Below are 19,812 nucleotides of genomic sequence, written 5' to 3' on the forward strand. Positions count from 1 at the left end.
GACAAGAGAACACTGTATATAATATATAATCCTGAACATTATATGGACACTTTAAACTGTGAATGTCTCAGCCTTTTGTTTAGTTCGTTTTAACCAACTGGTCTAAAGGTGATTTTTAGTGGATGTGTGACGTCAGTTTAACCTTAAGGTCCTAGAGTAACCACCGGTGTAGTTTATCACATTAAAGGGATAGTTCACCAAAAAATTAAAATTCTGTCATTAATTACTTACCATCATGTTGTTCCAAACCCATAAGACATTCCTTTGGAACACAAATGAAGATCTTTTTAATGAAATCTGAGAGCTTTATCCCTCCATTGACAGCCTACGCAACTACCATTTTCAAGGCCCAGAAAGGTATACATTATTTAAGTAATCCATGTGACTCCAGTGATTTAATCTCAATTTTATGACGTGAGTGCTTTGTTTGTGCAAAAAAACATAATTTACCACTTTATTTACAAAACATGAATCTCCAACATGCGTTTACACAACAACAACAACATGGTGTTCTCGTGAATGCATGTTGAAGATTCATATTTTGTAAATAAAGTGGTCAATTTATAATAATTAATGACAGAATTTTCATTTTTGGGTGAAACATTCCTTTAACTATGAATATGATCCACTAATGTTTGGCAAACACAAGTTTCCGGATAGATAGCCTATATCTATTGTTTTATGTTGTGAGATTAAACAATTTAAAAACGAGGTTCATAAAAATGATTCTTCTTTTATTAACATTAAACATTTTTGAGGTTTTTTTTGAGAATTTTGATGGGCTTTAAAATCAAACATGTTCAGATGGCGTAACTGTCTGGGGATTGTGAAAAGGAAAATGTTGGCATAAGTAGGACATCCTTATTTATCACTGTAATTGACCCATATACATACTGTATAGTACTGTATATACAGAGACATTTTATTCTGATACAAAATGGCAGACCAAAAAGGTATTTTTTAAATGAAAACCTTGAAATGCTTTTATCAACGTGTTATTATACATACAATTATTGTAAGATGATTACCTGGATAGACCCAGTGATGGTAGAATGATTACCATGAAGACAAGCAGTAAATAGCATTTGTGCATAGTGACCTGATTCTCACCGGACCTGAGAGAGACACACATTACAAGAAGTTTCAACTGATTACAACTGAACCAAACAATTAGAATAAATATATTAAAGTCACCATGAAATCAAAATTGATAATACTTATACTTTTTTTAATGGAATATTGCAGTATTCTAAATGATTTATCCTTGCAAATCTTTTTTTTTTATTTAATTCATGTGCCCCAATAATCTTTAATCAAAATAACTTCCCCTCCATCTTGAAGCGACATATCTTCTCTTCTCTGATGATGTGTTTACTGGCGTGTGGGCGGGACAATCTGTCACTCACATGATATCAACCAATAGCAAACCACAACCATCCAATCAACTCCCGATGGACAAAATCAAATCCCGCCCTACATTTTTTCTTGTTCGAGAAGCCGTTTCACACAGATATACATCACAACAGGGAAGAAAAGATTATTGCTTAACTTCTGTTTCATGTCGACTTAAAATAAATAATAATAAATAAATAGATTTTCATCTTTTTACATGACATTACCATCCCATTCTTTTCCATTATCACACCAGTTCCTGGTTAAAGTCCACATAAAACCACGTTGGCAGCACAATCCTGACAGCCTAATGTGACTATTTCAGAGTCAAAATGTAAATTAATTTCGTAAATACTCAATTCTGATTTCATGTTGACATTCATGTCGAGTGTATATTAATCATTAAAAGTGTTTGCACTGTAAATACAACAGGTACACAAATGTTTTACTGCAGGTACTGCGGCTGCACAATTCAGAGTGTTTGATCCACGTGAACTATAATGTGACTCTGTGAAAGACGCCGCCAGTCTGCATATGATTATTCCCATGTTGTGATCACTATGACAACAAGCCTGGAGAGGCAAGCAGAGAGTACAAGAGAGAGGGACACCATGTAAACGTGTTGTGCATGGGTGGGTGGGAGACTGAGACTGGGTTGGGGGTTGTTCAGCAGTTATGCAATATGTTTGTGCGCTGATATGAACATGTTTATGCAATAGATTTAAGCTGCGTTGCAAACTACCAACAGCACAAACTTACCGTGGTCATTGGGACAACACCATATTTTTGTAACCATCATATGTGTGTATGAATGTATATGTGTATGATTGTGGTGTGTATAGGTTGATTAAAGGGATAGGTCACCCAAAAATATATATTTTATCATAATTTACTCACGATCATGCAGGTCCAAACCTGTATGACTTATATTCTACTGTGGAACATAAGGGAAGATATTTTGAGAAACCAACATTCTTTAAAATATCTTCTTTTGTGTTCAACAGAAGAAAGTAAGTCATATAGTTCTGGAACTGCATGAGCGTGAGTAAATTATGATAAAATATAAATTTTTTGGGGGGGCGGGGGATGAATTAAGCAACGCCTTATATCCATTTTTCATTACCATAATCTAGGAAAATTCCATTCTCACTAATAATATATTAGTTTTCTTAACCCTCTGGTGCTGTTCGGTTTCATGTTTTTTTTTTTCTTTTTAGAATTTGAAACTTGGTAAAGGTCACACACACACACACACACACACACACACACACACACACACACACACACACACACACACACACACACACACACACACACACACACACACACACACACACACACACACACACACACACACACACGTCTATATTACTAACAGGGGACTATCGCTCTATACTGACCAAGAGGGGACTAGTGTTTCTGGTCATTTTGAAGAAACAAAAATTACATATAAAATTTTCTTTTTTCATAATATAACTTGAAAAAGGTTTTTTTTTTCTTTTTTTTTAAAAACATGCCAAGAGGGGACCTGCAACTCTGACCGATGTCTAACTATCCAACAGGGGACCTCCATACCCTGCAATGGAACTGTGTGTGTGTGTGAACAGTGAAGTGAACTTGCGGTGAAGTCTGTCTTCATTATGTAACTTATATATATATATATATATATATATATATATACACACACACACAATCATCAACATGATTCGAAAAGGTTGAATGGTTCAGAAAAAAAGACCCACTTGTATTGTTCAAGGTCAGAAATGACCGCATTGGAAATGAATGAAAATCAAATTTCATCTAGTGGAAACTTTTGGTACTGCGCCCAAACAACATCTGAAAGCTCATTTTTTGATATATCAACCTCAAATTTGGAACACAACTTGTGTAGATTTATGATTTAGTTTTTCTCACAGAGTAAAACATGTTTTAGAAAATATATATTTCATATAAAATTTAAAATAGTTTTTTTTTTTGCATTTTCATAATAAACTTCTATATTTTTTCACATCAGCAATAATCTGCCAAGTGTTTTCTTTAAAAAGAGACCAAGAAAGATTTATTTATTATTTTTAAGGTCTATGCTCAAAAAGTGATAAATGGAGGTAATCAATGGAACATAACTATTCCATAAATATAATTTAGTACAATAAAATCCCCTAAAAATACAAAATATTAAATAAAAAAAAAACATTATTGAACTAAAATATTGTACATTGATTTCATTGAAATAAAACAAACATGTTAGCAGTACCAGAGGGTTAAATGTTTAAATATATTGTGGTAGAATTTGTTGTATATTATGGAAATTTAAATGATACAAATTAATATAAATATTTTTAGATTTAAAATATATATATATATAAAAAAAAAAATACAATATTATTCAAAAGTTTGGGATCAGTAAGATTTTTTTTAAATAGGCTAAATTAATACTTTTATTAAGCAGAAAATGCATTTAATTTATCAGATTGATTAAATAGACAGTAAATACATTTACAATGTTAACAATAAATGGCTGCAAGAAATTCATCTTTGTCGTCACAGGAATAAATTACATTTTAAAATATATTTTAAAAGGTCAGTTATTTAAAATTGTTGCAACATTTTACAATATTATTATTTTTTACTGTATTTTTGATCAAATAAATGCAGCCTTGGTGAGTATAAGACTTCTTTCAAAAATAATAAAAAATCTGAATGGTAGTTTATCATCCAAATGCATTATGGTAACAAATTCAAGTTGTTATAACATCCGACAGGGAACATATTAGTAATAAGTATTAAATGAATTCAATAATTGTGTTAATAAAACAATCATTTAATTTTAATCATATTTACAAATGTCATCAGTACAAATCAGTCATTTGAATGTGTACTGGAGTAAAAAGACCTCCCTGCTGTAGCTTTCTAATATTTATACACAGTTTAAAGTCAGACGGTGGAAACGGCATCATACCTGGTCCAGTGGTACTCAAAGAAAGATGAATAGTACACAATGAAGGGCAGGAGAATGGAAAAGGCCCACAGGAGCAGGGTGGGGAAGAACTGGGTAATTACTGGGTTCTAGACAGTAGAAGACAGTAAAAGATCAAATTCAAAACATCCAACTTCCGAAAACAACACAAAAAAGCACTTTCAGTTTTATTTTACATTCTAATGTGGCGTAATACAGCCGTACGGTTATAAAACGTCTTTGATGGTCACTGACCCTTAAGCTTTCAACTGGCCGAGTGACGTTGAACTTGTCCATGGTGTTTACGATGATAGCAGGGGTTGTGAGAAAGAAGAGCAAGAGGAAGAGCGTCATGTTGAGCAGGACGCAGCGGAGCCACCAGCGAGAACCGCACACTGACAGATTTTCCCTAAATGAACACAGGCACCAATCAACAAGACAAGGTCTTAACAACAGTTACAGGACTGAGAGTGTGTGCTTGCCAAGAATAAGCGGGATGTTCAGCTGCTGTTACATAAATGGGAAGGTTTGTGCTGGAAAACACAGCTTTAGCTGGTTAGATGGTCTCCCAGACTGACAGAGCTGGTTTAGCTAGTGGTCTTCCAGCTCAAAAGAGCCCAAAACCCCTTTAAAACCAGTAAAAGTGCCCCAAACCCCTCTGAAACCAGTTTATGCCAGTTAAAGATTGTTGGGTTGTTTTCAACAGGGACACAACATTGGTTAATTTATGATGTTCTATGGGATAGTCTACACTTTATACTCTTAAAGTCTGATATATAAAATAATAGTAAAAAAAAAAAATGTATACTACCTTTAGAAAAAATCTAAATAATAATAAAAAAGTTTGTAAATGTGTTCATATTTGATACGCCCGGCTTTTATGGCTCATAAAGTATGATATAAGAGAATATGGAGCTCAAGGGAAAAAAAAACACCTAAAAATGTTTTTATATGGTCAAAAAGTAAGATTAAATAATTCTAGCTTGTAATATATATATATATATATATATATATATATATATATATATGCCCAACTCAAATAAGCCCATGCAAAAAAGGAACAAAATATAATGATTTTTTTTACAGTGCAGGTTTGGAACAACATGAGGATGTAAATGATGAGAGAATTTAAATTTTTAGGTGAACTACCCATTTAAGTAAAAGCAGGGCACATGAAAGGCATAAAAATGAGAATGAGGTTTACATAAAGTGCAAACAAATACCTTTCGAAAGTAATCATTTCCACTCTATAATTTTCCAAAATTGCAAAACCATTTACTCTATAAATGCAGTGCAACAAAACATTGAACTCATGCGCTACACTGAAATGGAAAACATTCACACTTCAATAAATTGTTTTAATAAGAAGCAAACATGCTACACATTAGGGTTTGTATCCATAAAAAAGAAAGTCTTGAATTCAGAAAAAACACACACACACACACACACACACACACACACACACACACACACACACACACACACACACGTCCAGTCAAGCAGAAAGACGGACTGACACTGTCCCCCCCCACACACACACCCACACACACTAACACTCACTCAATATATGATTCTCAACACATATTATGTAAGATATATAATGGCTTTCACAGTGGCTGTCTAGGCACACACTCAGATTGAGACTTAATTAATCCAATTTCATCTCTCAAATGCAAGTGTAATGGCCTGGAACAAAGCATGTCATGAAAAATATATATGACTCCAACTTTGCAGAACAGTTAACATAACTATATACTTAAAAAACGTTAAATAAAACATCACATAAAACACTGTAAATCTGGATCATTTCATAAAAGCATTTGCTCATTGCGGTTATTTCTATACTTTTTCCTATTTCAAGATATAGATGTGGCTATCGTGTCGACTTACCAGATGATGTCATTAGGGGCAGGGGCATAAGAAACACCCCACTGATGGGAACGCACCACTGTGGTAATGCTGGACTGCTGGGGTCGGTGGCGGCAGCGAGCGCGACTGTAGTCTTTCACAATCCTGCAGAAACAGAAGCACATATTTAAACAATAAGGTATGAGAGAACATGTGAATATATATTTTTCAAATGTAGTCTACTCAGTAGAGTACCGACTTACTAAATTGTGGTTTTTAACATGCTGTAGTGACCAATCAGAAGCCAGCACCAGAATTTAGTGTTGTATAAAATTATATATAGAGCTGTTTAGTGTAGTATACTAAATAAAAGCTGTTCTAAGTTGCAAAGGTTTGGTAAGAAAGAGTTTGATGTACAAGAGTTTCTTAATTTTTTTTTTTTTTTTTGGTAAGGGACAGTATTAATAATGAGCATGGGATAATACATCTATACTTCAGACAGGATATTTCTCAAAATATTTTTTTTTTACTTATAAAGCTAGTCTGATAGAAATCAAACTGATTTTCTGTCATACAATACAGCACCAAACTGCCCAAAATTTCAGTTTGTGAGTTTTTTAATTAGTTAATTATTAGATGAAAAGCTTATAATTACAGTAATTGAATAATTTTAAATTAAAATATTTAGTTTGTTAGGATTTTATTTTTATACACTCGCTGTCACTGGGACTGTACCCTTTCAAGGTACTAATATGCACTCTTTAGGGGTAAAGTATGATGCCTGAATGAGCTCAGCCCTCTGCAACTGAAGGACACACATGCAAATATAAAAAAATACATGCAAATTAAGACTAAACCTTCATCAGTTTGATGACAACGTGTGCTGCAAATACTCACAACATAACCAGATACAGAAACACTCTGAAAATACTCACAACGCAACTAAATAGAGAAACACTCTGAAAATACTCACAACGCAACTAAATACAGAAACACTCTGAAAATACTCACAACGCAACTAAATACAGAAACACTCTGAAAATACTCACAATGCAACTAAATACAGAAACACTCTGAAAATACTCACAACGCAACTAAATACAGAAACACTCTGAAAATACTCACAACGCAACTAAATACAGAAACACACTGCAAATACTCACAACGCAACTAAATACAGAAACGCACTGCAAATACTCACAACGCAACTAAATACAGAAACACTCTGAAAATACTCAATGCAATTAATACAGAAACACTGAAAATACTCACAACGCAACTAAATACAGAAACACTCTGAAAATACTCACAATGCAACTAAATACAGAAACGCACTGAAAATACTCACAACGCAACTAAATACAGAAACGCACTGCAAATACTCACAACGCAACTAAATACAGAAACGCACTGCAAATACTCACAACGCAACTAAATACAGAAACACTCTGAAAATACTCACAACGCAACTAAATACAGAAACACTCTGAAAATACTCACAACGCAACTAAATACAGAAACACTCTGAAAATACTCACAACGCAACTAAATAGAGAAACACACTGCGAATACTCACAACACAATTAAATACAGAAAAACACTGCAAATACTCACAAAGCAACCAAATACAGAAACGCTCTGCAATTTTTTACAACGCAACCAAATAGAGAAACACACTGAAAATACTCACAATGGATATGATCAGGATTTTAAAATAAACAAAAAACTCACGCCTCAGGTTATCGACAACACTTACAAGGAGACATTGAACAATAAGCATGGCCCAGTCAGGTTCATCACTTGTTGGGGTCCCCTTGAAACATTTCCGCTGTGGTCTGTGCTTTTTTCACCGCGTTTCTGTATTTGCAGTGTGTTTCTGTATTTGTTTGCGTTGTATTTGCAGCACATGTGTTGTCAAACTGATGAAGACATTTTCTTAATTTGCAGGTGTTTTTTCTATTTGCATGTTTTTTCTTTAGTTGCAGCATGTTGAGCTCTTTCGGCCACTGTAGTAATGAGTACAAACTAAGATTTACCCTTTAAAAAGGTCCCACACCAGTACAGCTTTTGTACCTTTTTTCTGATTGTGTACCTGCATGTCATCACTATTAAATGTCATTATTAAATGACATCAAAGAACCATGAACATGCTCTATAACACTTTACTACATTTCATAATGCTTAAAAAGTCATTAGTTTGAATGTTAAAATTAGTTAACAGTGATTTTTATTCTGTGTGTTTCATACTGTATATGTTCCACATGGACCCCTGGACTACTTTTAGGGAACCTGAGGGCTCTATGAGACTAAATATAGTCCCAAGAAATTAAATACATTGTTTTCTGATATCTACAGTAGAGTCTAGTGGTTCAGCTGTCAGCAGATCTGCTTCATGTTGATAAAATGTTTTTTATAAAAATACTTTTATATTCTTAAAATCTAGGTATTCATTACAGGACCTCTTGACGGATGATGCCGATTCTCAATAATCAGCCATTTACCCCCCACACTTACACTGCAGTCATCCTCTCATCTCTGAAGGTAACAAAGGCAATGCCCAGCCTCTTCATAGAGATCCGGTTCTTCTCTGCATTAAACTCATCAGTCAGTTTCTCCTCTAGCTCACTGTAATACTGCTCTGCATCCACCTGATGAGAGGACAGTGACATAAGAGTATCAGATCTCCTCACAGAGCAGTGCATGACTGTCAGTTGGTGTGTGGTGGTCTCCAGTGGCCAACATGAAGAGGTGCAGCACCAGTCACATGACTATTCTAACAAATATATCCATTCTGACAACTATAACGAGTGTGTGAGGGACATTTACCTGTTCAAAGCCACATACGTCACAGCAGAAGATCTGTGCACAGGGGTGCGTCTTTATCATGATCCTGCCTTCCTTCTGAGCTTTGGTTGCGAAGTACAGCCTTCCTTTCATTGCTTTTCGCCTGTACAGGATGTAGTTTTAAGGCCCGTTCACACAAAGAACGATAACTATAACATCCACACCAACGCATGAAATTATTCTGTTTATTCTAAGCAGTTTACGAGCTTTAATGCTTTAAATGCTTGAGCTCATTAAAGTCTGTTTGGCTGTCATAGTTTTTATCATTCATCCGCTGGAACAAATCATTCTGACAGTGACTGCAACAATATCGTGGTGTGAACGCTGCTATTCTATTATATTTAGACAGATTTCTAGAAATATATCTTTGCCGTTATCGTCCTCAGTGTGAATGTGCCTTTAATAAGGTTAAATATGCAATATTTGCGAGACTCAGCTCTTAGACATTCAGGAGATGTGCGAATGCAAATGACCTGTCTGAATCCAGCTTCATTAGTTTGTGTACGTCAAAGCAGAACCGGATGTCTGTAACGGTGCAGCTGGGGTAGGCTTCACTGTTTGGAGACAGAAGAGACGTTGGCTTTTACACAAGTGAAAAATGAATGCGATCAGTTGTGTTGACATTTAATCTCCAATATGCTGAAGTATGGTTGAAATTCTGTGGATAACAGCTCTGTGCTCTTCACTCACTGCAGGTGTTTGGTGATCAGGCCGGGATCAGAGATTTCTCTTGGAATTGACGTTATCATTAGAGTTCTGGCCACCTGCAATAATAATAAATCAAAAATGAGAGCTAGAAGTGTATTTCATGAAGCAAATCTTGGTGGTTGCAAGATGGCAAAAGAACAGTGTTGCTTTTTTGGTAGGAACATGATCAATTAAACCTTCTAATGAATCAACATCACAGGTATTATCTGAATGGTGAACACTGTATTAGTACAAGTCAATGAAAGATTATAAAACTTTTATTTAAATTCATGTGAATAGCATACAGTATTTTTCATTTAATTCACATAATCGTAATATATATATATATGCATTTATAATATAATTCATAAAGCATTTATATATCATATGTTGTAGTAAATTTATTTTAAATTTTGATTTTTGATTTTGATAAAATAAAATAAAATAAAATAAAATACGAGTATGCAGTTCGTTCCCATGACTTACTAATACGTCAGCACTTGCTAACAAGCTTTGCCAATTCCTTCCATTGTCTTAAGTAAATCGCATGTACGATATAATAATTAATTCGCTCGATTTATTAAATCATGGCCACATTGTAACAATTAGTTTCCTTGTTTTCGTTAAACCAAAACGAGGGAACCAATTATTTCAACGTAGACAATTTACTAAAACGAGGGAATGACTTAATAAATCATGGGGACTAATTCTTTCATTTGTAGCCACGGTTTAACTAAAACGAGAGAACGAATTCTTAATTTGTGGCCACAATATATATATATTCTTGTCCGCATGTCATGCTCAGGGCTCCGTGAAAGAGTGTCCAGACAGGGCGATTTACATTAATGTATTACCGTAAAGAGAATCTAATGAAAATTACTGAGAGTAATAAGAAATGCAAACTAACAAAAGTTAAACATCTGAAGGCATTGCTGAAGTTAGCATAGAGGCGTCATAAAAATAATGTCAAGATGCCAAAAATCCAAATGTATGTAAAAACAGACTTCCAGCAAAATACAATACAGAATTGAATTATTAATTATGTATTATTAATGACATTTCTCTTTAAATTTAAGAGGAAATCAGGACGTTTTTTGTTTTTTATTTGAGATTCACTGGCTCGCCTTGCAAGCACTGTAAAACGCAGAAGCATTTATGGAACAGAAATGAGGTGCAATAACATAATGCACACAATACAGCTGTTCACAGACCTTCTCGTCCTCTTTGTATTTCTGTTGTGAGGAGTGATGGGCCATGCACAGGACGGTGATCACAAAATACAGCAGAGCAAAGATACTGTGCAACCACAGAAATTTGTTCCTAAAGCAAGAAGAAGAGAGTTATTAAGATCATGCCAACAACTTCATAAACATGTACATACACAACAAGGTAATGCTTTTCAGGTGTACACAAACTTACTGTGCAGGGACATTAACCACTGTTGTTCGGCCGAAATTCTGTGGGCTATCTCCTGAAAAACATAGGAATAAACAAGTCCTGTTAAGATTTCATGCTCTTCTCAAATACCAGTGTCAAAAATAAAACTCTGAAAGTAATTTGAGGCCTGTGAATGTGGAATAAAGAAACTCTCTACACCCAAATCACTATGCATTGGGTTTGGTTGCTAGGACAAATTTGTGAACGTGCTGGTTTATTTCACAAATACAGTGTCAATTTGTTGCATAGAGATGACAGTCAGCATCAAAACCCCCAATTTATTGTAACCAGCCGGCCCTGAAGCTGCACCACAAACTGGTCTACCACACATCCACATTTAACGCTTTTAGAAGGCCACAGTAAACTTCTGCCACCGAGGTCGCATGAAAAGATTATTGCAGGTCTGAGGACAACAAGAGGTAAAGCTGGTGGCTTTTCACAATGTTCTTCTTGTGGCGTGGACAGTCAAGGCCTTTCCCATATTTAACTTGGCCCTTCTAACCCTCTATCGTGCCACCCAACCATCTTCAAACACTGTAGGGTGGTCTGAATTATGCTTTTACACACGTCCACTAATAGAGGGTTAAGACGGAGCCCTTCTACATCTTCAAGAGCTTTCCCAGGCCTTTCCTAAAGTCGTTCACCGGCAGGCCCACACGGAATCTGCATCCGCAGAACTCTGCAGATTTCCAGCCATACACAACTTTTTTTTTTTTTCCAAGTTCCCTCAAAATCAGTACAGAAAAATGTACACTACTGATCAAAGGTTTGGAGTCAGTACGATTTTTTTTGTTGGTGTTTTTAATGTTTAAGAAGTCTCTTATGCTCACCAAGTCTGCTTTTATTATTATTTTTATACAGTAAAATGTGTGAAATATAATTACAATTTTAAATAACTGATGTCTATTTTAATATATTTTAAAATCTAATTTATTCCTGTGATGCAAAGCTGAATTTTTAGCATCATTACTCCAGTCTTCAGTGTCACATGATCCTTCAGAAATCATTATAATACACTGATTTGCTGCTTAATTAATTATTATTATTATTATCAATGTTAAAAACAATTGTACTGATTAATATTTTTGGGTACTCTGGATTTAAGGATTCTTTGATGAATAGAAAGTGCAAAAGAACAGCATTTATTTGAAACAGAAATCCATTAAAATGTCTTAAAACTGACACTTTTGATAAATTGAATGCATCTTTTAAGTATATATATATATATATATATATTATATTTTTTTTATTACTGACCTAAAACAGTAGTGCATATATATATATTATTTTTTCACTAGCACTCTATTCCGAACATAATCAATGTTTTAAAAGCACCACAGATCGATTTTTTTTTACACTCTAGAAATGATCCTATGAATGTCTTAAGGGTTTTGAGAAAGTATTTTAACATTGACAAACTTGCATACTTAATCTTTACATTTTATTTTCCTTTTAGAATATCCTTTAGATCAATGTCAGAGCATGACTTCATGCATTTAAGAGTCATTTCAGGTCACTCGAGCCCAATTCTATCAACACTAACAATCTGTCAAAACTGATTCATGAGATTATTCTGAAGAGTCTGTTTTTAGGTGCATGCACACTGATGAATTAAGATGTAATGCTGGTGTAATACTTTATTCAAGTATACTGCCTTTTCCTGGATACCAAACGTGTTGTGTCTGTTGTCATGAATCCTTTATGGCTGAGCAATACTAGAGCAAATAGTAACCAAGCATTTGAGGATCTGGTGGAGGTACCGAGGAGGTTCCCGGAGAGGTTGACGGGCAAGATGATGGTGAGCGACAGCAAACACACCACCATCAAGAGCACGATGATGTGGCGCTGGAAGGACAGGTACGTGATTGCGTCAATGCCACATTTACTGCGGATCTCCTCGTCCCTGTGGGAGAAGAATAGGGACAAAATAATTACATTTGCATTTTTTTCATTAGACCAACATGTTCATCCAAAGCAACTTACATCACATCAGTATGAGGGTCAGCGTCATTATTACAACAACAAAAATACATTAAAATGCGCTTCATAGATTCAGTTTTTTTATCTTCTGAATTAAAAATTATTTGAAGTCTTTTTTAAAGGGGGGGGGTGAAATGCTATTTCATGCATACTGAGTTTTTTACACTGTTAAAGAGTTGGATTCCCATGCTAAACATGGACAAAGTTTCAAAAATTAAGTTGTACGTTTGAAGGAGTATTTTTGTTCAAAAAATACTCCTTCCGGTTTGTCACAAGTTTCGGAAAGTTTTTTTCGAGTATGGGCATGTGTGACGTCAGATGTGGCGGAATTTCCTTATATGGGTCCTAAGGCCACTTCTCTCAGGAGGGCGCGGGCGCGCGCGCACTCGTAGACCAGAGCAGAGACATTCACTGACCAGAGCGAGAAAGCGAAATGTCACCAACGTGTGTTTTTGGTTGCCAGGGCAAGACAACCCTGCACAGATTACCAAAAAAAAAACAGCATTAAGGGACCAGTGGATGGAGTTTATTTTTACAGAGCATCAACGGAGTTGTGCAAGTGTTTTTGTTTGTTCCCTGCATTTCGAAGATGCTTGTTTTATAAACAAAGCCCAGATCGACGGATTTGCAGATCGTCTAATGCTTAAGGATCGAGCAGTCACAATGATAAAGGTTCGCGGTCGCAGGCGGTGAGTAAAACTGCTTAAAATGTCTGTGTGTTGTTGTTAGCTCGGCGCGTAAGCACAGCTTTAGCTTCGCCCACACGGCCCGCCTCCAGCCGCTCGGTTTTTTCCGGAAAGACTCGGTACAGCCTATCTTTCTTTTATAAATATAATAAAACTAAAGACTTTTTGGAGATATGAAGGATGCAATACTACTCTATAGGTACTCAAGATTAACAGGAGATTGAGTGAAAATGAGCATTTCACCCCCCCCCCCCCCCCCCCCCCCCCCTTAACAAAAAGTTAAAGTATAAAGTAAAAAAAAAAAAAATGTAACTGTCAACGGTTCTGATAGTGTAATGAAGAAAAAAGCCAAGAAATTAAGAAAGAAAGAAAACATTATTAAAGGCTTTGGCATAATCATCTGTTGTGGTGGATCAACTAACATGCAGAAACATTAAAAAAAAAAAAAAAAAAAACAGGAAATGATATTAGGACCTCTTCTGATTATTTATTGCCATTCTGATTTATCATTGTCAATAAATCTCTTATAATGTCAGATAATTTGACATTTTTAAGTAGAGTTAATTTTGTAAAATGTCATGTGGCGCGACTCTCCAAAAACGCACCTCACATAATCAGTCGACTTTCACTGTCCCGCTGAGGGACGCTTGTCTCGCTTTATTTATTGCTTTTTTTTCGTATAACATATTTTAGTAATCATCATAAATTAGGTATCACTCGAAAGCTTTAAAGTCCAACTGAAATCACAATTGACCCTATTTACTTTGTTAGCGCATATTACTAGTCTTGTGGTGAAAAATTAATCCGTGCAAGTTAATACACAGAAAAAAATTGTTTGCCGTCGTAATCTTTAATCAAAGTCTGAAAAGTTACTTCCAGTCTGGAATGGCGTTCCTTCTCTGATGATGTAGGTTTGACGGCTTGGGTTGGGAAACGCTTAACCACACCCCTCAAACCGTTAGTCTGCTATGAGCGAGAGATGGAGAGGAGGAGCGCTAAAGTAAAACCCTGCCCTCTGTTCAATATTCCTTTTCACTTGGAAATACATCACAACACTGGAGAAAAGTCGTTTGCAACTTCCGGTTCACGCGGACTTAACACTCAAAATGCATCCTGTGAAACTGTTTTGAAATTGGATATTGCATTACCATGGAAACAGTACACAGCGGGCTCCTCCCCCTAGTGGGTGGTGTCATGTTTTATTTCACAATATTACAGTATTTACTGTATTTTTGGTGAGTATAAAAGTCAAAAACGTTTAAAAATATTACCGACCCCAAGCTTTTGAACTGTAGCCTACTGTATATTAAAGTTTTTCAAAACAACATGAAACCAACATGAAGACAAACTTGGCAAAAAAATGTCTTTCTTTCAGATTTTTTTCTTTCCTTTTGAAATATTTTTTTATTATCTTAATCATGGACACTCTTACATGTAATGACCCATGTGAGTTCTCTAATATTACAACCTATAACCCCTTGGTTTTGCTGGCGCTGCACTCAAATAGTTTAACTAAAATTACAAAGACTGACTTTGTGAGAGTTTTCAGTGTTTCCAATGAATTATTGGCTTCAGTCAACAATATTCAGTATGTGTAGCATACTGTCTTTTTGAAAGACCACACAAATACATAAAGGCGTTGAGGGCTATTATAATTACAAGGAGCCCTCATTCACACAAAAACACACAGCCTCGCCTCACACGGAGTGAGGAAACTCTCAGCACGGCCTCTCAGTCTCCGGAGAGATCAAGAAGCTTTTAAAGGAACCAGCTAAATATGGCACCAACATGCCATCCGACTCGTCCAAATAACATCTCGGCAACCGTGGAGACAGACTCGCAGCTGGTTTACGGTTTCTGAAAGGCTTTTGAGCGTATCCAGGCGTTAGAAGCGCTGGTAAAGTTCCCGGTCCACCTTCACCCTGTGTTTTCCCTTCTTAATGAGATATAACATGAGCAAACAGGATGCTGGTTGATGACATCACCACTTTCTTGCACACTTACTTCATGTGGGACAAAGATGTGAGCCAGGAACAGAAGCCCTATAAAGAGAGGGAGGGAAGACAACGGTGTCATAAAAAGGTCTGGCATATAAAAACACAGAGCGCGTCTGGCTAGCTTAGCATCTGTCAGAATCATTTGTTCTTTAAGTGAACATGGATAGCGTAACAAGTGGAAAAAGCCACGCAATATCTTTAACGTGGCTGTGATGTCTTGAACTGTCATTGCACATAAAACGACAGGAGACAGAATGAGGTCAGGATTTAAACGGACAGATAGTGTGCATAAAAGAAAATAGGGTCTAAGTGCACAGGCTACTTTATATGACATCAGCTCTGGGGCGACGCTTCGTAACAGCCGCTGAGTAATCCACGCCGACAGATTGAACTTTATGTGTGCCTCTTTATGTCTTTACGTATCAGCGGTTGAAAATATGCATCAACATGAAGACGATAGTGACTTTAAAAGGGTCATGACATGGATATGTTTTATTATTTTAATATGTTCCTTGAGGTTCACTTAAATAGTTTTTTTTATATTATAAAAACAACAAAACAAAACAAAGCAAAAAACAAATATATACAGTACAGGCCAAAAGTTTGGAAACATTACTATTTTTAATGTTTTTGAAAGAAGTTTCTTCTGCTCATCAAGCCTGCATTTATTTTATTTTTTTTATTTTTTTTATATTGTGATATATTATTTCAATTTAAAATAATAGGTTTTCAATTTATTATACTTTAAATTATCATTTATTTCTGTGATGCAAAGCTGCATTTTCAGGATCATTACTCCAGTCTATCACATGATCCTTTAGAAATCATTCTAATATGATGATTCATTATCAAAGTTGGAAACAGTTCTGCTGCTTAATATTTTTTCATAACCTGTGATACTTTTTTAGGATACTTTGATCAATAAAAAGTAAAAAAAAAAAGTAAAAAAAAAAAAAAAAATTCTTTCTTTTTTTGAAATAAATCAATACTTTTATTCAGCAAGGATGTGTTAAATTGATTTTAAAAAAGTGATAGTAAAGTAGATTTATATTATGAGAAAATATTATTTTATTTGGAATAAATGCAGTTCTTTTTAACCTTTTATTCATCAAATATATTAAGCAGCAGAACTGTTTCCAACTTTGATAATGAATCATCATATTAGAATGATTTCTAAAGGATCATGTGATAGACTGGAGTAATGATCCTGAAAATGCAGCTTTGCATCACATAAATAAATGATAATTTAAAGTATAATAAATTGAAAACCAATTATTTTAAATTGTAATAATATATCACAATATTACATTTTTTTCTGTATTTTTGATCAAATAAATGCAGGCTTAATGAGCAGAAGAAACTTAAATTTAAAAAACTTAAAAAATAGTAATGTTTCCAAACTTTTGGCCTGTACTGTATATATACCCTTTGTCTGAAATGATCAGTTTTTAAGGGGCGGCTCCTTTAAGGCTTGTGAGTAAACGGCCACTGTTATGATTGGCTAACGTCACTGCATAAGAAACAGTATTGTGCACACGAGTAAGTGTTTTGAAAACATTTTTCAAATAAAACCGTCATTTACAGAGGCTTATGAAATCATTTACTTACGGTTTGTGATGCAGCTGCTGTCAGATTCAATAGTTGGCTACTTCATCTTTCAACAAAAGATTCTCTCCATTACACTGTGCCTCGTTACGCAAAGACATCATATATGTCAAAAGATCAAGGCAAATTTGATTTCTCACGTCATGACACCTTTAAAAAAACACTATCTATTCATTTTACCCGTTTCTAGGTAGGGTTGGCATCGATAACAAAGTGCAGGCCTTGTGATGTGAGAGGGATTTTGCACTGTCAAATTTAGTAAATTCAAACGAAGATCCTGATCAAACGTTTCTTAAATGTGTGTGATGCTTTTTTTCTCTCACCGTGTCCTTGGTCTCTGAGTCTGATGGGCTGGATTCTGATGGGGTTTTCTCCTTCTCACTTTGTTCTCCATAGAATAATGATGTCAAGCTACAGAACAAAGACAAGCAATAAAATGGACAGGTAATCATTTTTCACAAAATACACTTCATGTACTGTTAGAAATGTGGAAATATTATTCCCATGCTGAATTATATATAGACCAGGGCCAGTTATGACACTTTTTACTCCATATTTTACAAGATGGGGATATTTTGTTTCTTATAAATATAAAAAAATGGCAACACTTGGCAACAAAAAAGCTACAGTATATTTTCACAATTGCCAGCTAATTTAACACACATAACAACATAATGTTTAAAAAATATGAGTTCTTTATAAATTCAAAGGCAATACAAGATATCTGTATTTAAAATGACATTACTTTAGGCCAGAATAAATTTACTGTAACTGAATTACAGTAATTCTATAATTAACAACATACTGTATAAACACCTTCATCCTGAGAACACAGTTGAACTTTCCAGTTAAAATCTACTTTCATTAAATAGTGGTAGACACATGCTTGATTGAATCTTATTGCAGTTTTATACTAATTTGTATACTAATTTTTCATTGCTAGTTCATGTTAACTAATGCTTACAAATGGAACCTTACTGTAAAGTGTTACCAACATGGTTTTGAAGAAGTCTTTGAAAACCACAGATAAACCGAACATTAACTGTATATTTGACTGAATAACTGAGATATAACAACTCTGAAATCTTCCCATGTGATAATTAGACCTTGTCTTATCTATATATCATGTCAGTCAGTGACAGTATTTTCCTGCCTCAATGCCTGTTTCAAAATTACTCAAGTATAATTAGCCTCAAGATCATAAAAGAGCAAACATATCAGCCCACAAGGCTATCATAACAAAAGGATCAAGTGAAATTCTAGTGTACAAAATGTAAAAATATTATTACTGTGAGGGCCGGCGCTTTCTCTGTGGGCTGATGCAATGCTTTGCAAATATACACACTGAAAATCACCGGCACATTCGCATAAACAAAGACTTTAATGCTACATGCTGATGCAGAATAAAACTGCCAAACCTTTAGAGTTATGATTTAAATTTCACCCACTGCTCCCACAGGGACACTGTGTGTGTGAGCTGAAATGCTTTAATAATACGAACATACTGTACAGGTTTCTCAAAACTAAGCAAAAATTCAATGGTATGCAAAATGAATGAAAAATTGTAAATGACAATATAAACACTATGTATATTGTATATTATATAATCATTTTTATAATGTATTACATATCATATCATATCACATATATTAATATATTCCATTCATAACATAGTGTTGAGATAGCCTGGCTAACGTCAGACCTCGTCTCATTGAGACGTGGTCTGGGAACCACATGTTCATTTTCTCGTATTTGAGGCGTGGTTTACGAATGCCCAGAGCCGTTTATTGGGCGCTACGAATGTCTATCAAATGCGCCTGTACGTAGCTCATAGCCAATCGTTTCAATTATACCAGATGACGTATGTAGAGCGACAGATATTCGACGAGGAAGAAGACGAAATAAACTTGCGTTCTAAACTACTTAGAACACTATCTAAGGCTGCATCGAAAGGTAACTTCGCGTCTGCTGCCATGTTGGATCCATAGATATAAACAAACTGCTTCGGTGTGTCGCATAGACGTCGTCATCGTCTTGCTGCTCCCTCCCCGTTCTGTGATTGGTTCCCTTTTTGAGGGGAAAATCTGGTCCATGGTGTCCAGGCTGCCTAGCAGCGTGAATAAAATCGCACTGCGCTCAAGGGAGCATGGGGAAACCCAGGCTAGTGTTGAGACTGCATTAGTTAAGATCTCTAATGACTTATTGTCAGCTGCTGACTTGGGACTTATTCTGCTTGACTTGAGTGCAGCATTTCGCACAGGATTCTGTTAGACAGACTAGAGTCTGTTGGGATCTTTGGTACCCCCTTCGGATCTTATCTTACGGGTCGTACTCAATTTGTACAGCTGAAGCAATTTCGATCAAATCCTTCTCATGTCAC

At 35.3% G+C, this 19,812-nt stretch overlaps 1 protein-coding gene across 1 annotated transcript in view; it reads right to left on the reverse strand.

Annotated features, from left to right (window-relative positions):
- The window catches only part of tmem63c (transmembrane protein 63C), a 50,259-nt gene that overhangs the window by 8,707 nt on the left and 21,740 nt on the right, over positions 1-19,812 (reverse strand). Inside the window, exons 4-16 of the mRNA XM_079852897.1 lie at positions 17,756-17,843; positions 15,835-15,872; positions 12,925-13,067; positions 11,147-11,198; positions 10,939-11,047; positions 9,731-9,804; positions 9,514-9,594; positions 9,023-9,143; positions 8,711-8,844; positions 6,239-6,361; positions 4,604-4,757; positions 4,352-4,458; positions 1,029-1,115 (exon numbers count right to left, since the gene is read on the reverse strand). Of these exons, the coding sequence (XP_079709023.1) occupies positions 1,029-1,115; positions 4,352-4,458; positions 4,604-4,757; positions 6,239-6,361; positions 8,711-8,844; positions 9,023-9,143; positions 9,514-9,594; positions 9,731-9,804; positions 10,939-11,047; positions 11,147-11,198; positions 12,925-13,067; positions 15,835-15,872; positions 17,756-17,843 (1,311 nt within the window). The remainder of the gene's footprint in view (positions 1-1,028; positions 1,116-4,351; positions 4,459-4,603; positions 4,758-6,238; positions 6,362-8,710; positions 8,845-9,022; positions 9,144-9,513; positions 9,595-9,730; positions 9,805-10,938; positions 11,048-11,146; positions 11,199-12,924; positions 13,068-15,834; positions 15,873-17,755; positions 17,844-19,812) is intronic.

This window comes from Squalius cephalus (assembly GCF_949319135.1).
Source record: "Squalius cephalus genome assembly, chromosome: 20".
Classification (NCBI taxonomy): Eukaryota; Metazoa; Chordata; class Actinopteri; order Cypriniformes; family Leuciscidae; genus Squalius; species Squalius cephalus.